General features: G+C 60.7%; 5 protein-coding genes across 5 annotated transcripts; 3 read left to right on the plus strand and 2 right to left on the minus strand.

Moving 5' to 3' along the window:
• Window positions 1-5,644: 5,644 nt before the first annotated feature.
• Window positions 5,645-7,228, plus strand: PLICBS_005756 (C2H2 finger domain transcription factor con7; the record flags this gene model as incomplete). The annotated part of the gene is made up of 5 exons (XM_065600797.1): window positions 5,645-5,927; window positions 6,003-6,232; window positions 6,422-6,602; window positions 6,802-7,134; window positions 7,200-7,228. The coding sequence occupies 5 exons, from the start codon at window positions 5,645-5,647 to the stop codon at window positions 7,226-7,228; spliced, it is 1,056 nt and encodes a 351-aa protein (XP_065456869.1).
• A 6,342-nt stretch (window positions 7,229-13,570) lies between these two features.
• PLICBS_005757 (uncharacterized protein) lies at window positions 13,571-15,082 on the plus strand (the record flags this gene model as incomplete). Its single annotated transcript, XM_018319458.2, has 1 exon — window positions 13,571-15,082. The coding sequence occupies one exon, from the start codon at window positions 13,571-13,573 to the stop codon at window positions 15,080-15,082; it is 1,512 nt and encodes a 503-aa protein (XP_018181932.2).
• A 1,029-nt stretch (window positions 15,083-16,111) lies between these two features.
• On the minus strand, window positions 16,112-16,980 carry PLICBS_005758 (40S ribosomal protein uS9; the record flags this gene model as incomplete). The annotated part of the gene is made up of 3 exons (XM_018319459.1): window positions 16,112-16,402; window positions 16,685-16,756; window positions 16,912-16,980. The coding sequence occupies 3 exons, from the start codon at window positions 16,978-16,980 to the stop codon at window positions 16,112-16,114; spliced, it is 432 nt and encodes a 143-aa protein (XP_018181933.1).
• Window positions 16,981-17,478: 498 nt separating this feature from the next.
• Window positions 17,479-18,460, plus strand: PLICBS_005759 (60S ribosomal protein eL32; the record flags this gene model as incomplete). Its single annotated transcript, XM_018319460.1, has 4 exons — window positions 17,479-17,518; window positions 17,850-17,974; window positions 18,157-18,278; window positions 18,352-18,460. The coding sequence occupies 4 exons, from the start codon at window positions 17,479-17,481 to the stop codon at window positions 18,458-18,460; spliced, it is 396 nt and encodes a 131-aa protein (XP_018181934.1).
• A 1,290-nt stretch (window positions 18,461-19,750) lies between these two features.
• On the minus strand, window positions 19,751-23,304 carry PLICBS_005760 (uncharacterized protein; the record flags this gene model as incomplete). Its single annotated transcript, XM_018319462.2, has 6 exons — window positions 19,751-19,813; window positions 19,870-21,567; window positions 21,621-21,694; window positions 21,755-21,907; window positions 22,574-22,984; window positions 23,277-23,304. 6 exons carry the CDS (start codon window positions 23,302-23,304, stop codon window positions 19,751-19,753), a joined length of 2,427 nt encoding a protein of 808 aa, XP_018181936.1.
• Between the last annotated feature and the right edge of the window lie 1,997 nt (window positions 23,305-25,301).

The following is a 25,301-nucleotide window of genomic DNA, read 5'->3' on the forward strand; positions in this document are numbered from 1 at the left end:
GGAGGCCGCGCTACCCAACCCTGGTTTGAGTCCAGCCCAGCACGTCGAGCCTTGTGTTGCTGTCGACAAGGTGGTGGTGGTGCGATCGAGACGAGGGCTCCGAGGCTGGCCTGACTGGGCAAGGCCAGGTTTTAGGCTGTGGGGTTGTGGTTGTCTCCAACCTGCAAGCGCCTGCGCCCTGGCTGTGATGAGAGCATCCATGAAGAACGAGGAAGCGACCAGAGAGAGACATGCAAGCACACGCAAGTTACGCACTACCATCCTAACCAGCGTCGTGACAAAATGACTCCGAGCCTAATAAGTCACAGAGACGACCGCCAATTGATGGGCTGAATTACCGCCTGGTTGGATGCTGCACACGCGCACAGCTCAGCGCGGGTCAGTTGGCCGATCGATGCTTCGCGGGTTGAAAAGGGGACGTGCGGGCAGTCGACCCGCCACAGATCGACGAAAGTTTTGTCGACAACTGTTGCGCCAGGCAGAGCTCGAGGGTCTGTGTCGGCTGATGCCATCCCCAGCTCGGACGCTGTCTGCTGCCTGCTGTCTGCTCCGTACGTACTCGTACGGACTGTCGCCCATGAAGCCATCACCAACATCGCGGCAACTCACAAACGGCAAACCGGGCCAAATCACAGCTAGGGCTGCTAGCGGCCCGGCTCCAACGCTTGTGCTACGGAACGCGGAGAATATCTCGACTGCCTACAGGCGGTTGGCTTAGAGCGCCCAAGCGGCCAGCATTGGCCCCTGAGACTAGTGCGGCGCTGGGAACCAGCTGGCTGGGTTCCTTGCTGCTCAGGTGTGTCGCACTGACTAAACGGCAGCGATCAATCGCATTGCATCGCACCATCGCGTGTTTGCCTGCCCGCGTGCGCGCTGCACGGCCGCCCCTCTCTGCCCGCCCGGGCGGTGCTCTGGTCGCTGTCAGGTCTTGCTCGACGGGCAAGGGCTCGACGACGAGCGAAGGCGCGATGCCGGCCGCGTGCCTCGACCCGCTGCCCTGGCAGAACGGAGTACATACAAACACATGCAGCATGTCGCTCCATCCCACGGCCGACCGACGGGCCAGTCGCAAGCGCTCGGAAGGGCATCTGCTCCGTTGTGACACTTCCATTTCCAAGCATCCGGAAGGCGCACATCGACACGCCCCAACCCCTCCGTTACCCACGAACCAGGCCCCGGGGCCCGAGAGCCAGTGAGATGGGTGCATTCGTCTGCCATGGGGCCCTGGAGGTGTGTAACCGATGGTGGAACCCAGCCATGCGGGCGCTGATTGGGAGCGACGGGTCCAGCGAACAGAAGAAAAAAAATCGAAATCAGAAAAAGGCCGCAGATCTCATGGCGACTGGAGGGTGGTGGCAGGGGGTGCCGGTCGCTGCGCACTGTGCATGGGAGGAAGCCTCTCGCTGTGTGCATTCCAAAGCCCTGGGATGGCGGGAAGACGGGGCAGGCATCGCATTGAGGCGCAACGCAACGCAACGCGCCCATCGCAAGCATCCGCCCTGCCTGTCGACCGGCCGGCTTCTTGGCCGTCGGTGCGAGAACGGCAAGCTACCCCTGGCCGCTCGCGGGGCAGTCGGGTCCGGCCAAGATACCCGCTTTGCCCGCCTGTGCCATCGGCGTGGATCCCGCGTTCGTCGCCGCCGTGCTGACTCCTATGATGACTTTCGTGCTCCTGAAGAGAAAACAAGGCGGCTACTGATTCGTGATATGGCTCAATTGGGGAGGACTGCAGCGTCGGAGGGGGGCCTGACATGGCCAGATGGGCCGATTGTCGAGAATACCTACAGGAGAGCCGGCCGTGCTCGCACTCGGAGTGTTGTCGACTCCGGGTGGTGGTGTGTGGCAGCATGGCAGGTCGTTTGTCGCCAAAGCGTTCGGTGGCCTCCGGACAGGGATGGCATGGGATAGGACTGGACAGGAGGGGATGGGGATGGGGATGGGTCATGGATATGGGGAATCGATGGGTCCTTTGGTGTGCGCAATCGCCACCCATTCCCGGTCATCCGCTCCGCAAGGAAAAGGAAAAGGGGAAAAGCCTCGTTTCCGCCACAGTTGTGTCGGGACCTGCTGAAACCGGCTGGGCCTTGATGCCTGCGCAAGGTACCTTGCCACCTACCTTATGTTGCCCACCGCCAGCACAGCGAGTGCGTACTGCAGCGCGGCGGCAGGCCGGGTGCCAGTCGGCGTTGACGATGGACGTGAGCCGGCGGGCGGGATCTCCAGCGGTGGTGCTGTGGGCGGATCACGGGCGTGGACTGCAGTAGTGGTGCAATGTGGTGCAGCGAAGTGCGGCGCCCTGCACTTGCATGTTGGCGACGCAGGCAGGCAAGGCGAAGGCGGGCAGGGCAGGCAGGGTTGCGGGCAGGCCAGGCTCTGGCCATCCAAATTTCACCCGAGAATCAGCTTCCAGCAAGACGAGCTTCGCTGTGACTCCTCTTTTCCTGTCGTCCCCACCCCCTGGCCTGGCATGCCATCCATGGCTGGCAGCGCCTGAGCTTCGCTGTGTGCTGCGTTGCGCTGCGTTCCATGCGCTGCTCTGCTCTGGCCTGGCCTGGCCTGGCCTGGCTTCCTGGCAACTCACCTCCATCCACCCGTCATCCCTCCATAGTCTCCAGCCCAGCCCCAGCCCAGCTTCCCACTGCGCACTCCCACTCCATCGCGCACTCCCACTCGCCGTCCCACCCACTCCCACTCCCACCCGCACCGCACCGCGCCGCATTCCCACTCCCTGCGAGTAAAGGCAGGTTGCAGCAGCCTCCTGAAAGCTTGCTGCCATCTCACCCACGTCGTCGGTGACGCCGTAGACGGCTTGCACCTCCCGACTCATGGGCCCGCCAGCCCGGACGTCTCCCCCCGCCCAACACTGCTGGATCGCTGGACCGCTGAAGGGCCTCGCCTCGCTGCCGATGCTGGCTCCCGCCCAACGCATTCTCGGATTTGCGCCCACCTACCCCGACTGTCCGTCATTGTTGCGCTCGCCGCGAGTCAGCTCGGAGCAGTCGACAGCAGTCTTCGCGCGTGGCCAGACCGTGCAGCAAAGGCGACAACAATAACACCAACAAGCGGCCACAGAAGCGAAGGAGACGCGAGAGTCCACTTGGCGGCTTTGATGCTTCCTGGCAGGACGCCCACGGGGCATCGCAGGGTAAAGTACGGAGCACCGTTTTGGACCGTCTTCGGGGAATTAGCACGCGCAGCGCAACGTGAGGGCAAAGAACCGCTCTCCAAGGTGCCCAGCGTTCGCGCTACGACGGAAATAACCCGATTTCACGCCCACCCCCCCCCCCCCCCTTCTCTCCCACAGAGAGCGCCGTGCGGCCGCCCTCCCCCTCCCTACCTCGATGCCGGCCTCCAGGCTTGCTCGCCTGTATGTCTAGGTGGAAGTCGCTCTGCCCATTCACGTTGGAGCACGACCGTGCACACTGAGAAAGCAGCGGCACCTGCCACCGGCCACGGCTTGACCTTGGCCTTTGACCCCCTCCGCAGCGTACGAAAGTACCACAGCAAGTACTTTGTCGGATCCGCACCCGGGCCCAGGCAAACTGAGTGCAAGTGCAGCCAAGTTACATGCCCTGCCCACCTCGCGGAGGCGACGAGCAGCGGCACCGGCAGCGGCACCGGCAGCGGCACCGGCAGCGGCAGCGGCACCGGCACCGGCAGCAGCAGCAGCAACAGCAGCAACCGTTCGTGGCAGTTTATAGTACGTAGCAGCAGCAACAGTCGAGCCGCCCGGCGAACCATCCATCCTGAGTCGAATGGCCCTGCCTGGCTGGCCTGGCCTGGGCAAGCCTTCCCAAAAGGTGATTGATGGCCCTTGCCTGCCTGCCCCGGGGCTGTAGGTACCTTCCTCCAGAAGGTGCCCAGTGAGGTACGTCTAGTAGGTACACAAGTAAGGTACGTACCGCCGGCGCCGCCACACAGCGAGCGTCGATAAGCGCAAAATCCCACCAGTCCGGGCTGGCGTGGGCGCTATTTCATCCATCCATCCATCCCTCCATCCACTCCATCCACTCCGTCCATCCATCCATCCACCATCCCATCCCCCCACGTCTCGACGTCGCTGCGAGCACGGAACCGTGGTCCCAGGCCAGCCCTCCCTGTCTGATCACGGCTCGAGTCCCACTCTTCGCGCTCGCGCAGCACTCACTCACGCACTCGCGCAACTCGCCCACGAACGCAACTTTTGGTGCTCTGCCTGCGTTCTCGCCTTGGAGCGGCTGTTCGGCTTCCTTGCCCTACAACCCGTGCCTGCCTCTACCTGCGCCTGCGCGCCTGCGCCGCCTCTGCCTCTGCCTCTGCCTTCGCCTTGGCCTTCGCCTGCGGCTACGTCCACGCCCACGCCTACGCCCTCTGCCTGCGCTGCACCTGCGCCTGTCCATTACGCCTGTGCGCACTGAGTCGTCGCCGCCGTCGCCGTCGTCGCCGTCACCTGTCGAACTGGCCCTCGCTCGTCCCGTCCATTACCCCATCATCCGTTCAACCTGCGGCAAGTCACCGGCACCGTAGGGCAAGAATTTTCGGCCAAGGTACGAGGACTTGGGTACCGCTCTGTCGCATTTTCTGCCGCGGCAACCCCGTCCTGCTGCTGTTCACAACCCTGACCCTCCCCCCCGTCACGGCCGTCGCCATTGCCATTGCCATCGCCGTCGTCCGTCGTCCATCGCCATCGGCCTCCCTCGCCATTACCCTCATCCTCGGCACCTGGCGTCCTGGCTAGGTCAACAACGCCCACTAGCTCGAGGCCGCTCACGCTTGGGTAGACTTTGGCACCAACGCACCCGCGTCCGTGTGTCGCTCGGGACGCAACGGTCCATCGCGGCCGCCGCTGCCATAGCATAGTGTTTGCGCCGACAGAGACACGCTGCTCGTCCCTGTCTCCACGCTCGCCTGCCCGCGCGCTTCATCAGCCTCTCGCCCATTTCTCCAGACACACCCCCCCCCCTTTGGCTTCCATCTCCGAGTCAGGCGCTAGACTCAGTTCAACCTGGGTCCTCGGCAGACCCCATTCTTTACCACACTATATTAGTGCGGTACTCCCCAATCTGTACGAGGGCCATTTTAGCCTCTCTCGACCTCCTTCCCACTGATCGCGGGTACGGACGGACGAGCGCAAGCATCCTTGGCCTCCCCCCCAGAAGAGATCCGCGCCAGGCCTTTCGGTCTAGTTCCTGGTGTCCTTCGCCCTCATTGAAAACATAATCCGCCATCGCACACAAAAAAAAAAGCGGCCGGCGCCACTTTGCTTCCTCCGAGAACGAGGACGGGAGCCCGACTTTCATTATACATACAACATCTTCACCCCAGTCCCACCCTCGAGGCCTGCTCCGACTGCCTCGCATTCATTTTTGCTCGCCCCGGAAGAACCAAGAAGCCCATCGGACGCCAACCCTCTGGTTCTCTGCTAGTCCGACCACACAGTTAGTGGCTCGGAAAACCTAAAAGGTCCCCTGGTCCTGCGTCCGTCTTAAAAGCAAGCTCGCTCTGTGGAGACTCTCCCGCGTTCCTGGCGCCGTCGCGGAACTACCTCCCTTCACCATCATCACTCGGCCGGCTGCGCGACATCACCTCGCCTCCGCACTCTCGAATTCCTCCCCCCAGAATCCAAGGCGACCCGTCGACGCGCATCCCCGACTGCTTCAGCTTCATGGACCGCGGTGCACCCGAATATTCGCAGTCAGGTTTGCCCTCGCCCTATCCCAGCAACTTCGGCGACGCCAATTCTGAAGGTTCGTCGGCAGATCACGCGTCTGCTGCCCACTATCCCGGCAAGCCAGAAGTCAACTATCCGACCTCGGCCACTCCCACGTCTGAGTACGGCGTCTATCCCCCGTCGGCGCGTTCAGGATCCTTCCCGGAGCACATTCAGCGGTCTTACCACCCAGCGAGCACTACCACCAACGGCGGCGGTATGGCTCAGCAACAGAACAGTCCGTCAATGCCCCAGCAGGATGGGCGAAACCATCAAGCCCATCCGGTCAATTCTGACAGCGATGTACCTATAGATCCGTCCATCGCGGCGCCTAGTCCAACATACCCCTACGGGCAGCATTCGCCATATGCGCCCAACCCTGACATGACGCACAGCTACTCTCATCCCAGCAGCGGCATGTACGCCCAACCGCGCCCGGACTGGACGGGGTATGGGCAGCATGGAGGACCGCCCCTGACGCCAGGCCACCCAGTGTACGCTCAGCAGCCCGCGTCGGCACCGCCTCAGCAGAGGCCGAACCAGGTATGCGACCCGTGAAACGATACGCATGGGGAACTGAGAGGGACGCGCCCAATCGTGATGGCAGCCCCGTTGCCGAGCTAGGGCGTTACGCGCCCCGGCCTTGTCCGCACACGGGGCGTCGCGCGCTTGCTGCGAGAACCCCAAGCCCAGGCGGTTGACGTGAGCTGACTGAGCTAACTCATGACACAGGTGTACTCTTTCGTCCCCATTCCAGGCGCCCAGCAACACAAGCGACCCCGCAGACGATATGAAGAGATCGAGCGCATGTACAAGTGTGGCTGGAACGGCTGCGAAAAGGCCTACGGCACTCTTAACCACTTGAACGCTCATGTCACGATGCAGTCGCATGGCCCCAAGCGGACCCCTGAAGGTAAATCACCACATCTTCGCTGTGAGCCATGATCCGGCTTTCATTTGGAAGGCGCCGTGCACATCAAACTCAATCTTTGATTTTGAGAGTGGCGTTCGGCCAGCAGGCGGCCTGCCGAGTGAATGTTTTATGCGCCTACCACATGACGCTCAGTTCCTAGCACTGCAAATGACTATTTTGCTAACCTCTTGTGTTGCAGAATTTAAGGAGATCCGCAAGGAGTGGAAGCAACGCAAGAAGGAGGAAGAGGCCCAGCGCAAGGCGGAAGAGGAACGCCAGCGACAACAGGCGGCCGCAGCAGCCCAGAACGGCGGTGGCGAGCCGCAGGGTCCGGACGGCACACCGACGTCTACCTACGGGTCTCGACCTGTACAGCTTCCACCCATCGGTTACCAGCCGGCGCCGTATCCTGCCCCTTCATCTGGTGGCGTCCCTCAACAACAGTTGCCTGATTACGGCACGAGCCACATGTACCCCAGCTACCAGCCTCATTCGCCGTACGGCCAGCCGAACCAGAACATCTACAGTCAGTGTAAGTTTTCGTCTAAAGTATCGCAGGTTTGGCCGTTGCGCAACGTGGGGCTGACTTTTTCAAAGCAAACGGTGGGCAGCCTCCTAGTCACTAGGCGTAAGCGACGGGCGGTACCCGTGGCACCAACGCCATCTTGAGAAACCCCGGTCGTGCGGAAGTGGATCGCGCGAAACTTGATGAACGGATATACCCAGGGCTCAAGGGATCGTATCATGGCTGTATTCACTGGATAATCACCACCCCAGAGACCTTTGCCCGACGCGGAGCCAAGTGCCCAGGCCTCGGCTCTTCGGGGCCCGGCAGCGAGTCCGCTCGAGCGAGGCAGCAAGTCGATGACCAAGACGCACACGATTGAGCTTGGTCGAGTCGAAAGTCGATGTTTCGTCTTAAATCTTTGTTCGACTTCTATGCTATGATTGTTTCCTCGTCTTCCCTTTTGTCTTTGATTTTAAAGTCTCCTTTGTCTTGTGTTGCCCATCGCATACGCTAGGGCGTGACGGGGTTTTGCATTGTGACCGGTCCATTCAGGAGAAACGTTTGATGGTCATCACTGGCGGGGGCGGCTTGGCTGGTTTTTTACTTTACAGGCGCATCGGTTTGCTCATTTTGAAGCCAGTGCAAGAGCCCTATCAGGGGCTGCCGTGGAGTTTTGGACAGGGCGGGGAAGGGAGGGTGCAAGACTCTTTGACAGCTTTTCAATGGCACTGCCATGCCGCGAGGCGATTGGCATGCATGGAAGCATGATTTGGAACGAGCTGAAGTCATGACCCTGGCATAGGATACGACAAGGGACGGGGGCGAAGGCGTGTCAGCGCCGGTGTCGGTGTCGGCGGGCCTTTGAGGGCCTGCCACGGCTAGCGGTCTACAGATTCAAGCAAAAACGAAGTACAATATATACGTTGCAAGAACAGTACGGAGCAGAAAGGGCGTTTAATGGGCTGTGATGTGTAGCCTGTGGCATGTATGCACAGGAGCAGTGCCAAATGTCTTTATTGCAAGCGCAGCTGCTCTCACGGAGCAGCGCTGTCCTTTGCCATTTGCGGCAGAAGCGGGCAGAAGCGCAGTCGCATGCGTGGCAGCGTGTCCAAGTTGCGACGAGGTCGTCGGCAAGTGCCATGACATGCCTGCGTATCCAGGGCGTGTTGCGTCATTCGGCCCGCACTGCCGAAGGTGGTACAAACACTGTTGGGCCAGATACAGTGTGGCACAAGAAGCGGGAGCTAAAAGCGTCGGACAGGGGCTCTAAAGAGATGACCTGCATGGGGGTGGCATGTTTGGGGAAAGAAAAAGGACCCTTGACCCTTATTTTTTTTCTCGGCCCCCCTCCTGCGTGCGCAGGTGGCCCATGGGGAGGGGGCCGCCGCCGATGTGGCTCTGGCTCGTACGACCTGACGGCTTCGCGAGAGCGGGCGCCTGTGTGACGTCGGCCTCGTGACGACGGGGACAAGCGGCCACGAGGGAGGCGCGGGAGGGCCCCGGCAGCGAGGACAGCCTCGGGATAGGACAGGAGGAGGCGTGCGGTGGGGGCCGGAAAGGGAGAGGGAGGGAGAAGGGGTTCCTGGACAAGGCGAGGCGTGCATCCGCCCGTGCTTAGCGCATCCGGGAGGACGGGACGAGCCTGGTGTGGTGGCTGGTGGTCGCTGACTGATGGCATGAGGGAGGCGGCACGGGATGGGCATGTCGACGGGAGGATCTGGCACGGGGGTTGGCTGCCGTCCGGGGGCTGGTCGTACGGTAACTAGCTTCATGTTGTGCAACGTGAGAGCGAGCGAAGGAAGCCAGCGACATGGGTGGCCGCGTCTCCGGGCTGGGCGCAGGGGTGGCTTAGGGGGTTCGAGTGGAAGACAGATGTGGCTCTGTCTCGCAGTGTCGAGCAACATACGGGCAATGCCGGGCGGTTTCCGCATCGAGCCACGGGCGCGGCGGTTGGGCTTGCAAGTGAAGATGGCGTTGCGCTGGGCCAGCTAGCATGCTTCTGGGTAAAGTCGGCGGCCAAGCCATGTGGTTGCTAAACGACGGGCCGTGGCGCGCGACGGACCCGAGCATCATTTCTGGGCCGCGTGCGTCAGGACTCGGCATCTGGCTAAAACTAGTCAACCGTCGAGCCACGGCACTAAGATCGGGAGCCATCTCCAAGCCGTTGGGATGGTGTGTGTGCGGGCGGGCGTGGTCGCAAGTGGCTTTGGGACAATTCTCTGGTCCGCGACTATCTTAGTTCGCTGCAAAAGACCGACTAACGTTAGTTGGGCCGTCACTTATTCGTCGACAACCAAGCGCAACGCACTGTACCAGCCTTGGTGCTCGGCACCAACCAGCACCAACGACTCATTAGGCAGCCAGCAAGGCGAGGCGTGTCTCGATGGCCAACCAGCCACGTTGCCCCTTGCCATGTGCGGGCCAAGCGAAACGTAGCGAGTGTCGTGTTAGCAAAGACTGGACTCTGCCGGCAACAGGCGGGCGGTGCTGACGGCGGGGGGAGACGCGGGTTTGAATACATTTCCTATTCGGGCAATTGACGCAGACTCGTATGTGAGTTACTTGGCAGAGGCCCCCGCAAGAGTCAGGTCAACCATGACACATGGCCGTGCCGCAAGCGCATTTTCTGGTCGTGGTGCCCAGCGCAGCCTGCGGCGGCCAACATGTCTCCGATCGAGGGCGCGCCGCCACCCGTCGAGGGATCTCAGCACGGGCTGGAGAAGGGCGTCGCGTCACACGTGGGGTGCGTACTTTGGTAGAGCGCGTTGGCCAGGTGGGTGATTTTGGGGCCGTGTCTCGGAAAGGCCCGTGTTGGATGTTTGGCAGAGCAGTCCCGCCCGCCGTGTCATTGTTTGCTGGCGGCCGGCTCCCGGTGACGGCTCCCGGTGACGCCCCCGGTGACGGCTCCCCGTGACGTCTTTGACGAGGGTGTATGCTGATGAGCGGAAGCCTCGGCGTCCGCTCGGGACTGCAAGGGGCCGTGTCGAGGTGGTCCCGAATGCCCCGCGAAGACCGTGCTACGTGCCATACTAATTATTTGCCAGGTGAGATACTGTACTGTACCTCAGCTTCTGCAGGTACCGGCCTTCGTGGAAGCAAACCAGGTCAGACTTCTCCATCGAGTGGCGCCGATGGTTGGATGAGGCTGGATCCCGGCGCTCAGGCAGCCCGCTGGCCGTGGTCGGTTGGGGACCAAGCCACATGACGCTCGGGCAATGCGCGAGGGGGCGTCGCGGGCAAACGCCAAGGAAGACGAGGGTACAGGCGACGCCGTGAGCCGCGACGGACAGCCGAGGTGCGCCGTCGTGGGCGGGGCGGATGCGACGAGACGGTTTGGCTGCGGGTCGTTTCAAAGGCTCAACAGCCGGCAGTGCACTGTCCGGTGGCGATGGGATCGTCAGGCACTGCCCTGATGCCGGCCGGCAGGGGCGGGTAACGTACTTGCCCTCACTAACCTCTCAACCTCTACTTCTACTGGGCGCTAGGTAGGCAAGTACTCCGTCCCTGAGCTATCTTACCACCTTCCATAGTACCTAGTACCCACCGTGGCAGGCGCTGAAGAAATGGAACCTCGCCACGGAACTCGTTCACATTTTATGGCCGCACTTTGCAGGGCAGAAACGGAACCGCAGCGCAGCACCGGCAGCCGGCCGTCAATTGGAAGCGAAAAGTGTTTTTACCCACGCACCTTGGCCCCAGCACTAACAGGTGCGAACGGCGGGCGGCGGGCGGCACCGAATCGACAACGACGCCGGGCCCGACCAGCGCCGCTAAGGCAGCCTACCCGCGGGGGGTGCAGCGTGCAAAGTGTCGGGTTTTAGGGTGATGACGGTAGGGATGCAGCACGCGCGCCAGACGGTCGCTAGCGCCTGGACCGGCTCGCTGGAACCCGATCTGCGGTTTTGTGCTGTGCTGCGGTCGAGCTAGGCCGGGAGGGAAAGCGCGCACTACGTTAGATCCCGTCCCGCCATGTGGTCGCGCGTGAGGTGATGTGACGCGATGCGAGGTGATGTGACGGGGGACCGGCCGGGTGTGGGTGGGCAGACCATCTACTCAGCCCGCGAAGGACCGACCGGGCTGAGGCACAGCACGCGAGCCCGGCATGGCTCCAGCATTGTTTGTGCCTTAGTCGCTCGAGGCTAAGGCGGCGGCGGGTGGGCAGTCTGCGCCCTGTGCGGCACCGTATCTCAGCCGCCCGTCCTCGTACTGTAGGTCTGTCCCGTCTGTCTGCAGCATCTGTCTGCGGGCTTGCTGTCAGCACACGTACCTTGCCTTAGCCCCTACATAAGGTAGTTACGGTATACTGCATCCATAGCGACGTCAACCACCACCACCGCCGCCACCACCACCTGCCACCACCTGCCACCACCGCCACCCCTGGCCCCCAACCTGTCCTTGCTTGCCGCTGGCGCTGATGCTGATGCCGCCCACGCGGATGCGACCCGTGCCCCGATCGCGACCAACCGATTCCCCCAACTTGGACACGCCCGTCGAATCTGTCATCCTGCCGCCGGCTGGCGTCCCGGTCCAGTGGTCCGGGGTGGCTCTCACGCCCCTCCTCGGCCAGCGCTGGGGCTCGTCGGCAAGGGACCCGGACCCGGCCGTGAATGAATGACCAGGGCAGCACCAACAACCTGAACCACCACCAGGTTGGGGGCCGGGCTCTGCTTGTGCGACCGACGGGGTGTGTGCCAACGAACGTATACGTACTACCTAAGCGCAGAAGGCCGGGGATATAGGTGGTACCTTTGTCCTCAGCGCCCCTCAGGCAGGTATAGCGAGTCCGCCAGACCTGACTGATCGTCGAGAGCGAGAACTGTAGGTACGCCACACTTAAGGGCGGTGGTTTTGAGATACAGCTAGAAGCAAGGGAGAGACACCTCTTCTTTCGTAACATCAAGTCAATGCGCTCCCAATTACTTGCGCCTGCAGCTCACGATCCCGCAGCCTGCCGCCTCGAATGCAGCTCTGCGCCCGTCCCTTACCGCCCGAATAGAGTTGAGTTGCGACGAGCTGACATTGGTGTCGCCTGGAGAGGTCTCAACTCCGCGGGACAGGTACATGCGGAATGTCCGTTGAAGAGGCTGGCCGACGGGACGGAAGCGGCAAGGGAGCGCATGGCGGACGGCGCTGACGGCCGAGGGACTTCGACTTGATCGTATCCCCGCCGCCGCACGCACGGCGTTGACTTGCTCACATTCGAGACGCCGTGCGAGGGTCCGCCGAGGCGCACATTGACATCGCGCCGGCATGACGATGGCGTCTCTTCCCGCTCCCGTTGTTTACTGCCATGTAGCCTTGGGCACCAATCTCGTCTACAATTGTGATGCTCACCTCAGCTAGTTGCTCCTCGACACGCGACCGTCGCGGGACGGTGGCAGCAGAAACGAGGCCATCGTCGCCGCCCCCTGCGTGCTTTGTACGACCGGGAGACCGACGACAACACAAGAGCATGGATGCGTCCACCGTACCGACCCCACCGCCACAGGGCCCTACGCCGTGGAAGTAGATGGCAGATGGATCGATCTGCTCAAGGAGGATCGCGTTCGTCACTTTTTACTTTATGCTTCGGAGATGCCTACGCGCCGGCACTCCCCTCCAATGGCAGCAGGCATCGCGGGGCGCATCTCGCAGCCACCCGCATCGCCAAGATGATCGGTACTTGCTGTCGGACATGTCGACCTTTGTGGACAGACTCCTCGAGCGTCACGCGACACATGGAGCGCAATGCGGCAGACAGAGGGCAAGTGGCTGCGAATCCTACACCGGTAGGTATTACTGGCAAGTAGATGTGCAGTATCGGCAAGAAGCACGCAAGACAGTCTCTCACTTTGTACGAGCACATCAGCAGGCAGGCGGCGGTGGCGGGGCAGGCGGCACCTGAGCACCTGCCGTAGTGCCCGTCGCCCGCGTCTGCAGCAACCGCAAACTCACCTGCGAGGCGCGGCAGGTGGACAGTCGAGGCAGGCGCGGCCCTCACGTCGAAAACCTTCTGCGTCCTCCATGGTCATGGCAACCAAGCCTACCGCGCCGGGAAACTCAACTCTGGCACCTGGCGACGGTATAAACCCGCCTCGCCGGGCCCGTCTCGCGCCCAGTCGCGACTGTCCCGGCAACCTCAGCTTGTCCACCCGTTTTACACAGCTTGCGCTTGCATCCTCGCCGCAAGGCCCTCACGCCGCCGTCCGTCTGCGTAACACGCACCAAGCCTTCTCGATCACCAAGTCCTTTGCTCAGCTTCTGCAATACGTATCGCATTGCTCTCACGGTAGTTTCTTCCAACATTCTTCTGGATTCCGGCCTATTCGAGGTGCTGCGTTGCTGCTGGGAGTTGCTCTTACTGGCACCCACCAGAGGATCCAATTACGGTATTGGTCAGAATTTTATTCTAGCGGGCAGCCTGCTACCTAGCTCACTCGCCAAACGACTCGCCCCGGCGCCTGAGAGACCTGACGTGAGCATGTCGTCTCCTCTCATCGGCATCTCCAAATCCAACTCGACTGCGTCCGCCTCAGGGCGCTCGACCAAGTCGTACGACTCCATCAAAGTCCTCGGAGCATTCGCCCTCGGCAGCCTACGCGTCGTCTGCCACGACGATCCTCCCCGCATGTCGTCCGGTGACGACGGAGACGGCGGTCCTCCGCCGCTGGACCCCCCAGTATCAGCTCCCAAGCCAAAGAGGCAGTCTCACTCTCGGTCGCCCAAGAATGTCATGGCGCACTCGCTCGGCGGCGGCGACGTCGTCGTCGTTCTTCAAATGCCCAAGGACTACATAGTCGGCTACGACGCTCTGGCCTTCACTGCCACCGACTTCGCCGGAGTCAGGGGATTGCCGCCAGGCGCTCACTTCTTCTGGGCGGCGAATTCAGAAAACACGTCGTCTCGCTCTGGCTTCTGGGTCATGAGCTCAGGCGTCGACCGAGTTCACGTCATTCAGTGGCACAAGTACAACGAGGTATTCGTGCAGCCGACCCGCACCGAGACGCGCATCCAGGCCGAGAATGTCGACCAGATCTTCCCCGACCTCCCCCTCTATCGTGACCCGACTGCCACGTCGGCTTTGCGCGGGCAGCTGGCGTGGTCCAAGATTGAGGCGAACCAGCACATGTGGGAGCAGCTATCCTCCAGCATCACTCAGTCTGTTCTTGACCGCCTCACGGCCGAACAGGACGGCGCTTGGAACGTCCACACTGGCGACCGGGTCTACGGTGCCGTCAGACATCCCTCCGAGCTGGACCTGGACAGGAGACTCAAGCACCCCGTCTTCCAGTCCCACGAGATCAAATTTTGCTTTCGGCAGCAGGATCGAACCTATGACGTCTCCACATTGGGCCGTGACCGGACCGTCAATGCCACAGACACCACCTCCTACGTCCTCGCGGCCATCGATGGCTCGCGCCACAACCTGACCGAAGAGGACGTTGTCGGAGAGTATCAGTTCGCCTACATCGTAGGCATGTATCTGGGAAACGACGCCTGTATCCAGCAGTGGTGGCATACGACTTTGGCGCTCTTCCTCCGGGCGTACCGCCTTGCCATCCGACGACCCAAGCTCGTTGCTGGCGTCTTTCGCACCCTGAGCGCGCAGCTCGCTCACAGCAGCAGCTGGCTGGAGACGTCCATTCTGGATATGAACGAGCCCAACACCCGGGACCTGCGTATTGCTCTCATCATCTACAAACGCCGGTTGAACGAGCTGCTGGAGGCTATGGACAAGGAACGCATCACCCCCGCCCACATCGACGTCGGGAATGCGTTCGCCAGGGTGCAGGCCTTTGTTACCACAGACCTTGGCTGGGACATTGACGGCCATTACCTTCGGGTTGGAAAGCTGAATTTGGAAGATGGCGAGGAGATTGAGCTCGGCATGGATGAGCTACAGGAGGAAGACGAACGAGGCGAGTGGGCTCCCGAAATCGTCGAGCTCGACGAAGAGGGCCGACAGATTGGCTTGGTATCGTGGAGCGACTGAATGCGCGGCGTTTATTCCAAGCCCCTGGGGTCAAGCACTCAAGCCTAGACGCGGAATGTGGTAATACTGGACGGCGTTTTGGTCCTCGGCAAACACGTCGTTGAACTTATTCTTTTGCAATGGAGTTGGTATTGGAAACACGAAGGGCAGCGGCGTTGGGACGTGGTGGTGGCAGCGGCGTTTTGGACATTCTATACAGTGATTGTCTCACACAAACGACATAATGGCTGCTTGTGTATCATAGTTGTAGTAGTAGTAGGACTCTGTACTATAATAGTAATCCACATCAGCGGCTGCTGACTGTTGATGCAGTCAGTCAGCCACTGCAAGCGAGATATCACGCCGCTGGAGGTCTCATCCTGGTCATGGGCGAAACTACAACCAAGATTGGGAATGTGCGACGCCACCGCGATCTATACTTGTACCCGCATGCTGATGTGAACTCGCGCCCCACGTGGTACCAGTGCATGGTTCGTGGAGGGTGCATGGTAATGGGCCGATCTCATTGCTCGGACGCAAGTCACGCTCGGGGGCAAGGACTCCTGGCTGATGGAGCGAGCCGTGGCGCTCTCTGATGCAAGCACGACGACGAGGACCCCGCCAAAGGAAGCAAGACAGTCAAAGCAATGAAACGCGGAAGCCAGTATCGTGAACGTTTGAAGTTTTCATTTGCCTGTCAGACCCTTTACAATCCGCCCAAAGCAAGGCCATGCAAATGCCAATGGGAAACCTATCCCCGCGCCAGGGGATATGAGACTCCGATCCCTTTTGTCCACACCGAGACGTGACAACACCCTCCTCGCCGCCGCGCAACGGGCGATCTCCCGGAGCGCAGCGACAGCAGCAGCAGCAGCAGCACGGGGTAGCAGTGTGTTTTCGCTGCGCACACCAGGACAGACTCCCTCGGACCTCCGCTTTTCTCTGCCCAAAAAGCCAAGATCCGACGGCTGCCCCGGCGCCCCCCTTTCGCAACTCCCCATTCCTCCTCCCGTCCGTCCGTCCACGCCCGTCCGTCCCCGGCCGAGGCGTTTATCGGTAAGACTTCTGGAAGCGGGCTCTGGCGCCGGGACCGCCGAACTTCTTGGGCTCGCAGCGGCGGTTGTCGGCGACCAGCAGGGTGCGGTCGAACTGGACGAGGGCCTGCTTGAGCAGGTTCTTGGAGTGCTCGTCGACGTACTTCTGGTAGTAGGCGATGAGGGACTTGGCGATGGCCTGGCGGATGGCGTAGATCTGGGAGGTGTGGCCACCACCGGTGACGCGGACGCGGATGTCGACGTTGGCGAACTTGTCAAGGCCAACAACGAGGAGGGGCTCGTAGACCTAAAAACACGAAAGTCTCAGCACATGGGGCTTCTTCTCGAAACTCTCTGGTGTCGCGGGATGGCGCCTAATGTTCCCGTCGCCTGCCACGAGACGACACGCGCCCAGATGCAGGGAGGAGGCCGTGCCGTGCAATTGTCCGTCTCAGGCTCCTTGCGAACGGCGCGCCTCCCTCTCCCTCGGACGCTCCAAGCTGTGTGCGCGTGTGTCTCGTAGACGGGCAGGCGGGATGTTCGGGCGGTGGTCGAGCGGGTTGCGTGAACGAAAAAGACCAAGTCGTACCTTGAAGCGCAGAACCTCGGGCTGAACCAGGCTCAGGGGACGGCCGTTGACCTTAACGAGGCCCTTGCCAGCCTATTTTCCGACAAACGTCAGCCTCCAGCTTTCGTTTCGAATATCGATGGCCGGCGGCGGCAGCGCGTCGTCTCTCGGATCGCCGGGGCGACGACGAAAGACAGCATCCTTCCTTCGATGATGCTGCTGCCGCCGCTGGAGGGCACACGACGAACCTTGCAGTGGGCGACGGCCGTGGCCGTCTTCTTCTTGCCGAAGCATTGCACGCTCTGCGTCGTCGACATGATTGCTGATTTGACTTGTGGCGGTTAGTTGGCAACAATCGGGCGGGACGGTCGGTCGTGATGGAGTATTGGGCGGCCTGTTTGATGCTCTGCTTTGCCTGGGCGGATTTTTTCGCCCGAGAGCGAGGGTTTGTGCCCTCCGGAAGCGCGCTAGTCCCATTTTGGCACCCCTCTTTTTTTCCCCCTTCGCCTGCTGGATGGGCAGACGCAGACGTGCCCCGCCTCAAACGCCCAACCACAAAAAACAAGTGAAGCACACCGGGCGAAAATTGCGCCCACACGTGACCGCAGCCCTAAACCCTTCGACTTAGCGGTGGCCCGGGTTGTGGCACCTCCGCCAAATTTTCGAATCGAGCGAACATCACGCCGGACAGCTAACCTTTACAGCCATCCCGACCCAGGAGCAACCGCCGTCAAGGTAAGACACGTTCCCCAGGCTCAGCCGACGTTGAGATTCGAAATTCGAAAGCGCAATTGTCATGCTGACCCTCTGTCAAGATGGTTTCCGCCAAGAAGCACGTCCCCATCGTGAAGAAGCGTACGTTCCAACCTGCGTCGTCGTTTGAAGCCACCACCACCGCCGCCTCGGTTCCGCATCTCGAAGGGCAAAATCACAGTTCCTGCCCCTGCCGCTTCCTCCCGCGCCTCTCTCGATATCTCGACGGTTCACGACCACGTGCAAGAGCACAAGAATCTCCTCGGGTGGGAGCGATTGAACGAGATTTCGAGGCGAGCGTTTGCGGGGTCCGGAAGCGGCAGGCGGATGAAGAACAAGATTTGCCTCGAGAGATGAGAACAAAGACGGGCAGGGCGTTTTGGGCATCCAATTCGCGGCAAGCGGGGAGCAGAATGCTGACGGACTTATACAGGCACGACGCGCTTCTTCCGTCACCAGAGTGACCGGTTCATGCGCCTCGATGCCAGCTGGCGCAAGCCCAAGGGTATCGACAACCGTGTCCGGAGACGCTTCCGTGGCACCCAGGCCATGCCCTCGGTACGTTGCACCCGACGTGTCGTCCTTTGTCCCGGCCTGCCAGCAGCGAGGCTAGATCGTTCGTCATTCATGGGGATGAAGTACGGAACGGGGATACAGCAGCCTCAGCTCAGCGCAGACTTGACAAAGGATCGGCATCGACACATGCGACGAAGACGAAAATGCTGACAACTCTTCGACAGATTGGCTATGGCTCCAACAAGAAGACCCGCTTCATGATGCCCTCCGGCCACAAGGCTTTCCTTGTCAGCAACGTCAAGGACGTCGAGCTCCTGATGATGCACAACCGCACCTACGCCGCTGAGTACGACCTACCTCCCCCCAGCCCGCCCGTCTTGGCCATCATCAGTTCTTCAAACTAACACCGTCGTCAACAGGATCGCCAGCAACGTCTCGTCCCGGAAGCGCATTGACATCATCGCCCGCGCCAAGCAATTAGGCGTCAAGGTCACCAACGCCAAGGCCAAGGTCACCACCGAGGTGTAAAGGGTCTTTTTGGGCGGTTGGAGAACCACGGGTGGTAGGGGTGGGTGTTTTACCACAAGCCGGGGCAAAAGGGGTGTTCATATTGGGGAAAATCAACAACAGAAAGTTTTTCCGGCTCTGGGACTCTCCTCCTTTTGCTTCGGCACACCAAAAACAAACAAACGGGCTGCATCGGGAATGGGGTTTTGCGTTGCGTTGACGGGTAAAACGTTGCTCTTATCGCACTTTTGACGGGCGCGGACACGGAACCTCCTGGCATTGTATTTGTCCAACTGCTAGAGAGAATATGACGCACCTATGAACGACAGTCTCGGCCGGCACCGCATTGATGACGTGTTGAACTTTGTACAAGTAACGGTTTCGTTGCATTCGTCCAGCTACTGGTGAACTACGGCGCCCCTTTAAACGACATGCTCTGCATTCTCAACATGCACTGCGTTCATGACCTGTTGTTAATCTTGGACAGCCAACGGGCGAACAAGTTTACGATTGGTGAACTCGACGCAGTGCCATCGAGTCAGCTGACAAAAGCGCGCTCATCAAACTGACACGCGAGAGCCAAGTTTGGCTCCTGAGCACGGATCATCGCATTCCACAGATCTACGCACAACACACCGATGCCGTTTCTCGTGCGTTTCACTCAACACCACTCCGGGTGATTGATTCACCAACGCCTCTCTGAAGCGTTATGCAGCAGAATACTATACAAGCCACAGACAAGATACCGCACAACATCCCGCTCCTCTCTTGCGTCCCCGCCCATCTACCTGCACGATCCACATCGGGTATCACCGAGCACCGCACCTCCCATCGCCCTAGCCAAGCCGGCGGCGTCCCATCCCATGAATCATCAAAAGAAAAACAAACCCAACAAACGGTGAGCACAAGAGGACAGGCAAGACGAAACCCAGCCAGTCTCGCCCGACCACAATGTCCCGCCCTCGCACCAATGCAAGGGAGAAAGGAAAATACAGGGAAGGATAGAATCAAAACAAGCGAGCGCGAGTCCAATCCATGTCGATGTCCCATGGGACCTCCCATTTGCTCGGCTGCGAAGCAGATAATACCTTTCCAGATCGTTTCGTGCATGCATTGTAAGTCATATCGGCGTGCCAAAGGAACTAAAAAGAGGAAAGACCTCGCACGATGAGGCCGTCGAGCCTGAGAAGCGCCGAATTGGTAGTAACTCTTCGCCAGGCTTGATAGTCACACTGTGCAAGGCTTCGTAGTGACCGAATACGCCACGGTTGCGGCCGTCGCTCGGGAGCTGAGGCACCTGGCTCCCTGCACCTATATGGTGCCTCGGAGACGTTGCTTCCTGGCCAGCCAGTCGCCTAGCATGTTGTCCAGTTGCTAAGGGGACGCAAAGTTAGTCATGAGGTGTGGTCCGAGGACATAGAGTCTCTTACTGTTGTTATTTCGGCCAGCTTGGCATTTTGCTCGCGGAACAGACCGCCGATGGCAGGGTGATCGCTGCTCACGGGCTCAACATCGGTCTTGTCGTAGACCACAGCCAACAAGTCGCGAATGTGATCCGTCTCGTCGAAGAACGCTCGCAGCTTATTGTCGTCCCAGGTTGGCTCCCTATTTCCTGGGCTGTCCTTCTGATTGCCATTCGCATGATGGGTCTGGTCTGGCGACGGGGAGGCTTCGGGGGAGCCTGCCTCAGGCGACGAAGTGTCGACAACAAGAGCCGGGGGATGGGAAGAGGCGGTTGCTGATGAGTTGGAAGGTGACATATAGGGGTCCTCCGAAAAGTTCTGCTGCGCCTGCTGCGGGGTGATCGTGTTGTCGCTCGCCACCGTCGAGATTGTTTGATAGCTATCAGGAAAGGCACCTGGGAGCTGTGGTCGTGTAGGCTTTTCCCGACTCTCCTTCACGTCTCCCTTTGAGGGCTCCGGAGCCATGGGTTGGCTGTGATCCGTCGGCGCATCCTCAACCTCGGAGCTGTCGGACGCGTCGAGTTCCATGCGGGTTTTCGCCTTGACCGTCTTCTGCGGCTTGGCATCCGTGGTCGTACTCGCTGTTCGAGTAGGCATGATCTTGGCGATGACCTGTTGGGCAGCGTTGGATGAGGATCGCTCGCGAGTGACCTCTCCTCCGGCTTGCTGGCTTGCGGCCGTCGTTTCCGGCGCGGGCTGAGACTCCGGGTCAACGATGCGCATCGAGGTCGGGGGTACGTTGGAAACGTCGTTTGTCCGACCCTCAGCCAGATACGAGGAAAGCTCCACCGACTTCGCGCCGGCAGTGCTGCTGGCTGCCTTTGCGGACGGGGCAGTCTTCTGCAGCTTCCCTGAAGCTCGTTGGGCACCGGCAGCCTTGTCCGCGACCAGGTCTTCCGCCACGCGCTCATCGCTGTCTCTGGAATCGGAAACCATGTCCATGGATCGCTTTCCGAAGGACTCATCATCTTCCTCTGACGTCTTCTTCTTGTCCTTTCGTGAGAAGAAGCTCCTGATCGCGCTGGGCTTCTTATCCTTGTCCTTCTTGTCCTTATCCTTGGCCGCCTTCTTCCTGTCCTTGTCGGAGACTAGCTCCTTGTCCAGCTTGTCCAGGCTAGATCTCGACTTGCCGTCCCTGGTTATTGACTCCGATGATTCTCGTGGCGTGTTGTCGTCACGTAACAGGTTCGGCGTGAGTGTGATCTTCTTGGTTTCGACAGTTTCGTCCTTAAAGAAGCTGTCGGTGTTGCGAACGGTGCCATTTCTTGACCTGCTGGGGCCTTCCAGCTTCTCGACGATTTCATCGCTGTCGCGCGCCTCGTTCTGAGATCCGGACTCCTCTTTCACGAGGTCGGTGGACACATCATCCTTGGTTGCTCGCGTCTTGAGGGGCTCTACTCTGGCACTCTCCTCGACTTCATCCTCGGCAGACAGGTGTTCATTGTTCTGCTGCTGATCCTGCTTCTGGCGTTCCTTCTTCTGCGCGGACGCTGTCGGATGTGGCCCGAAGAGCTCTTCAATGTCTTCTTCGTCGGTCGAATAGTCAAAATCAGAGTAGTCGACGTATGTCGGGTCGGCAAAGGTCACGGTCTTCCGCCGTCTCCGGATCGACTTGAAAGAGTTCTTTTGCTTCTGGGCTTGATCGCCAAGCATAGTCGCAGAAAGCTTTTATTTCCGGTCAGTCAGAACGGAAGCGCAGAGGCGCAGAGGCCGCTTACATCAATGTTCCTGTGTTTGTTGAGCCGTGCCAGTCTCTCGGTCGGCGTTTCAATATGCTCTGCCGGCAGATAGCCTGAAATCGAGCAACGTCAATGGCCGCCCGGGTAACCGCGTCACAATGGGTTCCAATTACCTATGCTGCTGTCCTTGACGACTCGTACGAGCCACCAGTAGCTGTTGCTGTCGTCCAGCAGGACCATGGTGTCGCCCTTTGTCGCGTTCGCCTGGCCCTCGACGGTGGCCACAAAGGTGTGCAGCGCATAGACAAACTCGAAATCAATGTCCTCTGCGTTCTGTAAGCATTCGTCCGTGCAGCTGTGATGAACTGAGCGCGTCTCGCCAGGAACAGGAAAGTCAAGACCATCATCATCTTCCTCGGAGGACGGTTCATATGGAATGGTGAGCGGCGTCCCGTCGGAGTCGTAGTCGCCAGTGTCACCCCCCTCGATCAGCCCGTGCAGGCTTGAGGATTGAGGGGTATCGGTTTGTGCATGTACTGATGGTCCAAGCTCGCGACCCGAATGTCCCAAGTCGGATCCCGCGTGTGTCATGGAATTCTATTCCTGTACACCACGTTCGTAGTCGGACAAACTAGACGAGCTCGAGTCCTCTCCGTCGGTGTCGGCATCATGGTTGACTTCGTTTGCGCCGTGGTTAGTGCGCTCATGGGAGCGGTTCCGTCCGTTGTCGAAGTTGCGTCTTCGCGATTCTGTAGGCTTACCACGAGGAAGATGATGACGTCTGCATTGCCACTCGGCGGCTGCAATTCCAAGGTCTTGGAGGCGTACACTTGTCTTGGGAAGTGGAGGTGGGACTTCAGTTGCAGCAGGGTTTGGAAGCATGATTCTGCGGGGACGCGAAGCTTGCATGACATTGGAAGATGCCAAATTGGACGGGAGAGACGAGACGCGACGCGGCCAGGCCGCGGGGGCCGCAACAGGGCGGAACGCACCATCTTCAATAGACGGAGAACTGGAGATCTTGTCCATCATGTCGTCGTCGAGGTCGCCGTCGGCATCACCATCGAGATCGCCCTCGTCCGAGGACGACACGCCGCCATTCTGAGCGATGGCCAGGGCATCCTCGTGGTGTTGCTGGTTGTCGTGATGGTACATGTCGGGACCGAGATCGTTGTCGGGGGCGTATTGCTGCAAGGCGTCGCCGTTGGCGCCGCCCTTGCCGTTTGACCACGAAACTCTCGGGCTGCGGGCCTCCTCCTCGGCCGTCTCGTGCGCAACTTCGCGAAGGGTCTCGGCCTGGTGAGGAGCGAGGGGCGCGGGGGACGAGGCGCCTGAAGCGACGTCGGGGGCGTGATGGTGATCCTTGGCCGAAGGAGCGTGATGATCTTGCAAGTCGATCGTGTCTGTCAACGAGAGGGAAAAGACGTTAGCGGCGGGTCGGGACGAGGCTCAACGGCGTGGCACGAGGCCAAGAGGGCGCAAAATTGGCTTCGACACAACGTCGGTTGGATGCGAGGACAAAAACCCTGGCTGGCTGGCCGGTCGTGGGCCCGGCGCTCTGCAAGGAGGAGGACTGGTCCGCTCGGCGGCAGACGGATGGCAGGGGCCGGTGACGAAGACGGCAGGCCAGGGGGGTCGACGCACGCGTTGGAGTCGAATTGGAAGCAATCAAGGAAGATGGGGAGCGCAGCTTACCGGCTCGGATAATTGTTGGCCTCGTCATTGCGGCGAGGGCAGGAGAGAAGGAGAAGGGCGCTCGGGCTGCCGTCTCCTTGGAACAAAGGGCAGAAGCCAAGACAAGACAGGATGGAGACCCCCGTCGGTGGTGATTGTCGTGGGCGGCGGGGGATTCGCCAGACAGCTGTCGTCGGGTGGGAAAGTTGAAACGCCGCCTCCTGCTCGTGGCACGGGTGCCACGGGTGCCACGACGGGCCGGGCTCCCCTACGCTGGGTCGGGCTGAGGCTATTCCGTATTGACTCGAGATACCCCCGGCAGGCGAACCACGGTGGACATGAAGCGAAATTTGGGGTACGAGGGAGGGAAGGGGGGCGCGACCGCCAGGACGGGACGGGGAGGGTAAGGCAGCTCGGTCTGCGTCGGTCGGTCGGCCGGTCGTTGCTGTGTCGGTGGTGGTGGTGGTGCTACGAGGATCGCGGGTCGAAGGAGGAGGAGGCACGCAGCAAGGTTGGAGCCATGTGGCCGCGGTGGTACAAGGAAGGGGGCAAGGAGAGGAAAAAAAAGATGGCGTTCTTGCCGCCTCTGCTGAGGTGCTGTGGGATGCAGGCACTGCAGATCCGTCTGTTGCGAGTTGTGAGGGACCCCCCGTCGGTGCGCTGGCTGAGGGAGCGTGCGGATTGGGCGATTTCGGTTTGTCCCTGGCGCCTGGGATTGAGCAGTGGGAAGAGAGAGGCAGGGGGGAAGGGGAGGCAGGACAGGGGGAGGGGGGGGGGAGGAGAGGGACGTGCCAGGCTTTGGCCCACGTACAGCAGCAATGGAAGGGGACGCGGGAGCGGCAGGACGCTGAAGGGGAGGGCGCTTTGAAGGGGGGCACGCATGGACAGGTGGGATTGATGGCGGGCCAGGGGCGCGCGTCTGGCCGGGTTACAGGCGCCGGCCCGCTGGGGGCAGAGAGCAGCACGGGCGGAATCGATCCATGCCTGCTGGGATCCCAAGGCCGTGGCGGGTGGTCGATGGCTGATGGCTGATGCAGCGGTGGCTGCGCGGGCGCAAGCTGGTGGCTGTGTGGCTGGTGCGCAGCAGCGATGGAAGCGAGCCCCCCTGCGGCAGTCCCCCCAGGCGGCTGCTGTCCCGTCCCAGAGCAAGACAATGGAGGAGGATCCGCTCCTCTCAGCATGTTTCCCCTTTCAAAGCTCCTGCTGGTCCGTGGCCACAAGGCAAGCCATGACAGCTTTTGACATGCCTCGACCAAGGGGCGACACACGGCAACGAAACGGCCACTAACCACCTCTTCAACGGAGGGAACAGCGCGAGGCGTCGCCGTCGCCGTTGCCTCTGCATTGCATGGCGTTTCCGTTGCCTCCCATCCTCTCAACAACATCCGTTTCATCGCCCCAAAAATCACCCTTCCTTCCTACGTTCCTCACACACACACACACGCTCTCTCTCTCACCTTCTCGCTCTCCGTCTCTCTCCTCGCACGCTCTCTCCCGCTTCATCCAAACCGCGCCGTGACGTGACGTGTCGTCCCATGTCTGGCCATTGAGATTGTCCAGCCGCACTTCTCAGGCTGCCTTTTGCTTTTTTAACCTTTGCTGTCTCTCCCCACATTCATTCAGTCGGCTCGCTTTGTCTCTTGTCTCTTTATCTGTCGTGGTATTTTCACGCCGCGCTCCCGTCCGCCTGCCGCGCCCGCAACCCGCGACGCGGATGGGACAGGCGGATGCAGGCTCGCATGCACGCACGCACAGAAACCCGCCTGCGACTTGTCTCGGGCGGCGCCTGCCAGCCTGTTACCTCTGCAACCCTTCGCTCCCCGGAGAGTAAATATTAAAAGAAACCAAGCTCTAACAATAGCAGTCCCCCAAACGGTCATACTACTATACAGCATACGCATGTGGTGCTACCGCACCACCAACTTGACCAAGTTTGGTTCCGTTTGGCCTCTCCGTCGTCCCCGGCCGGCGCGCCCCCATCTCTCCCGACGGCACTCTCTTGTCCCTCCCATCCCACATGCACACACGATGAGTACATGTACGGCA

Source organism: Purpureocillium lilacinum (assembly GCF_023168085.1).
Source record: "Purpureocillium lilacinum CBS 284.36 DNA, scaffold_4, whole genome shotgun sequence".
NCBI classification, from domain to species: Eukaryota; Fungi; Ascomycota; class Sordariomycetes; order Hypocreales; family Ophiocordycipitaceae; genus Purpureocillium; species Purpureocillium lilacinum.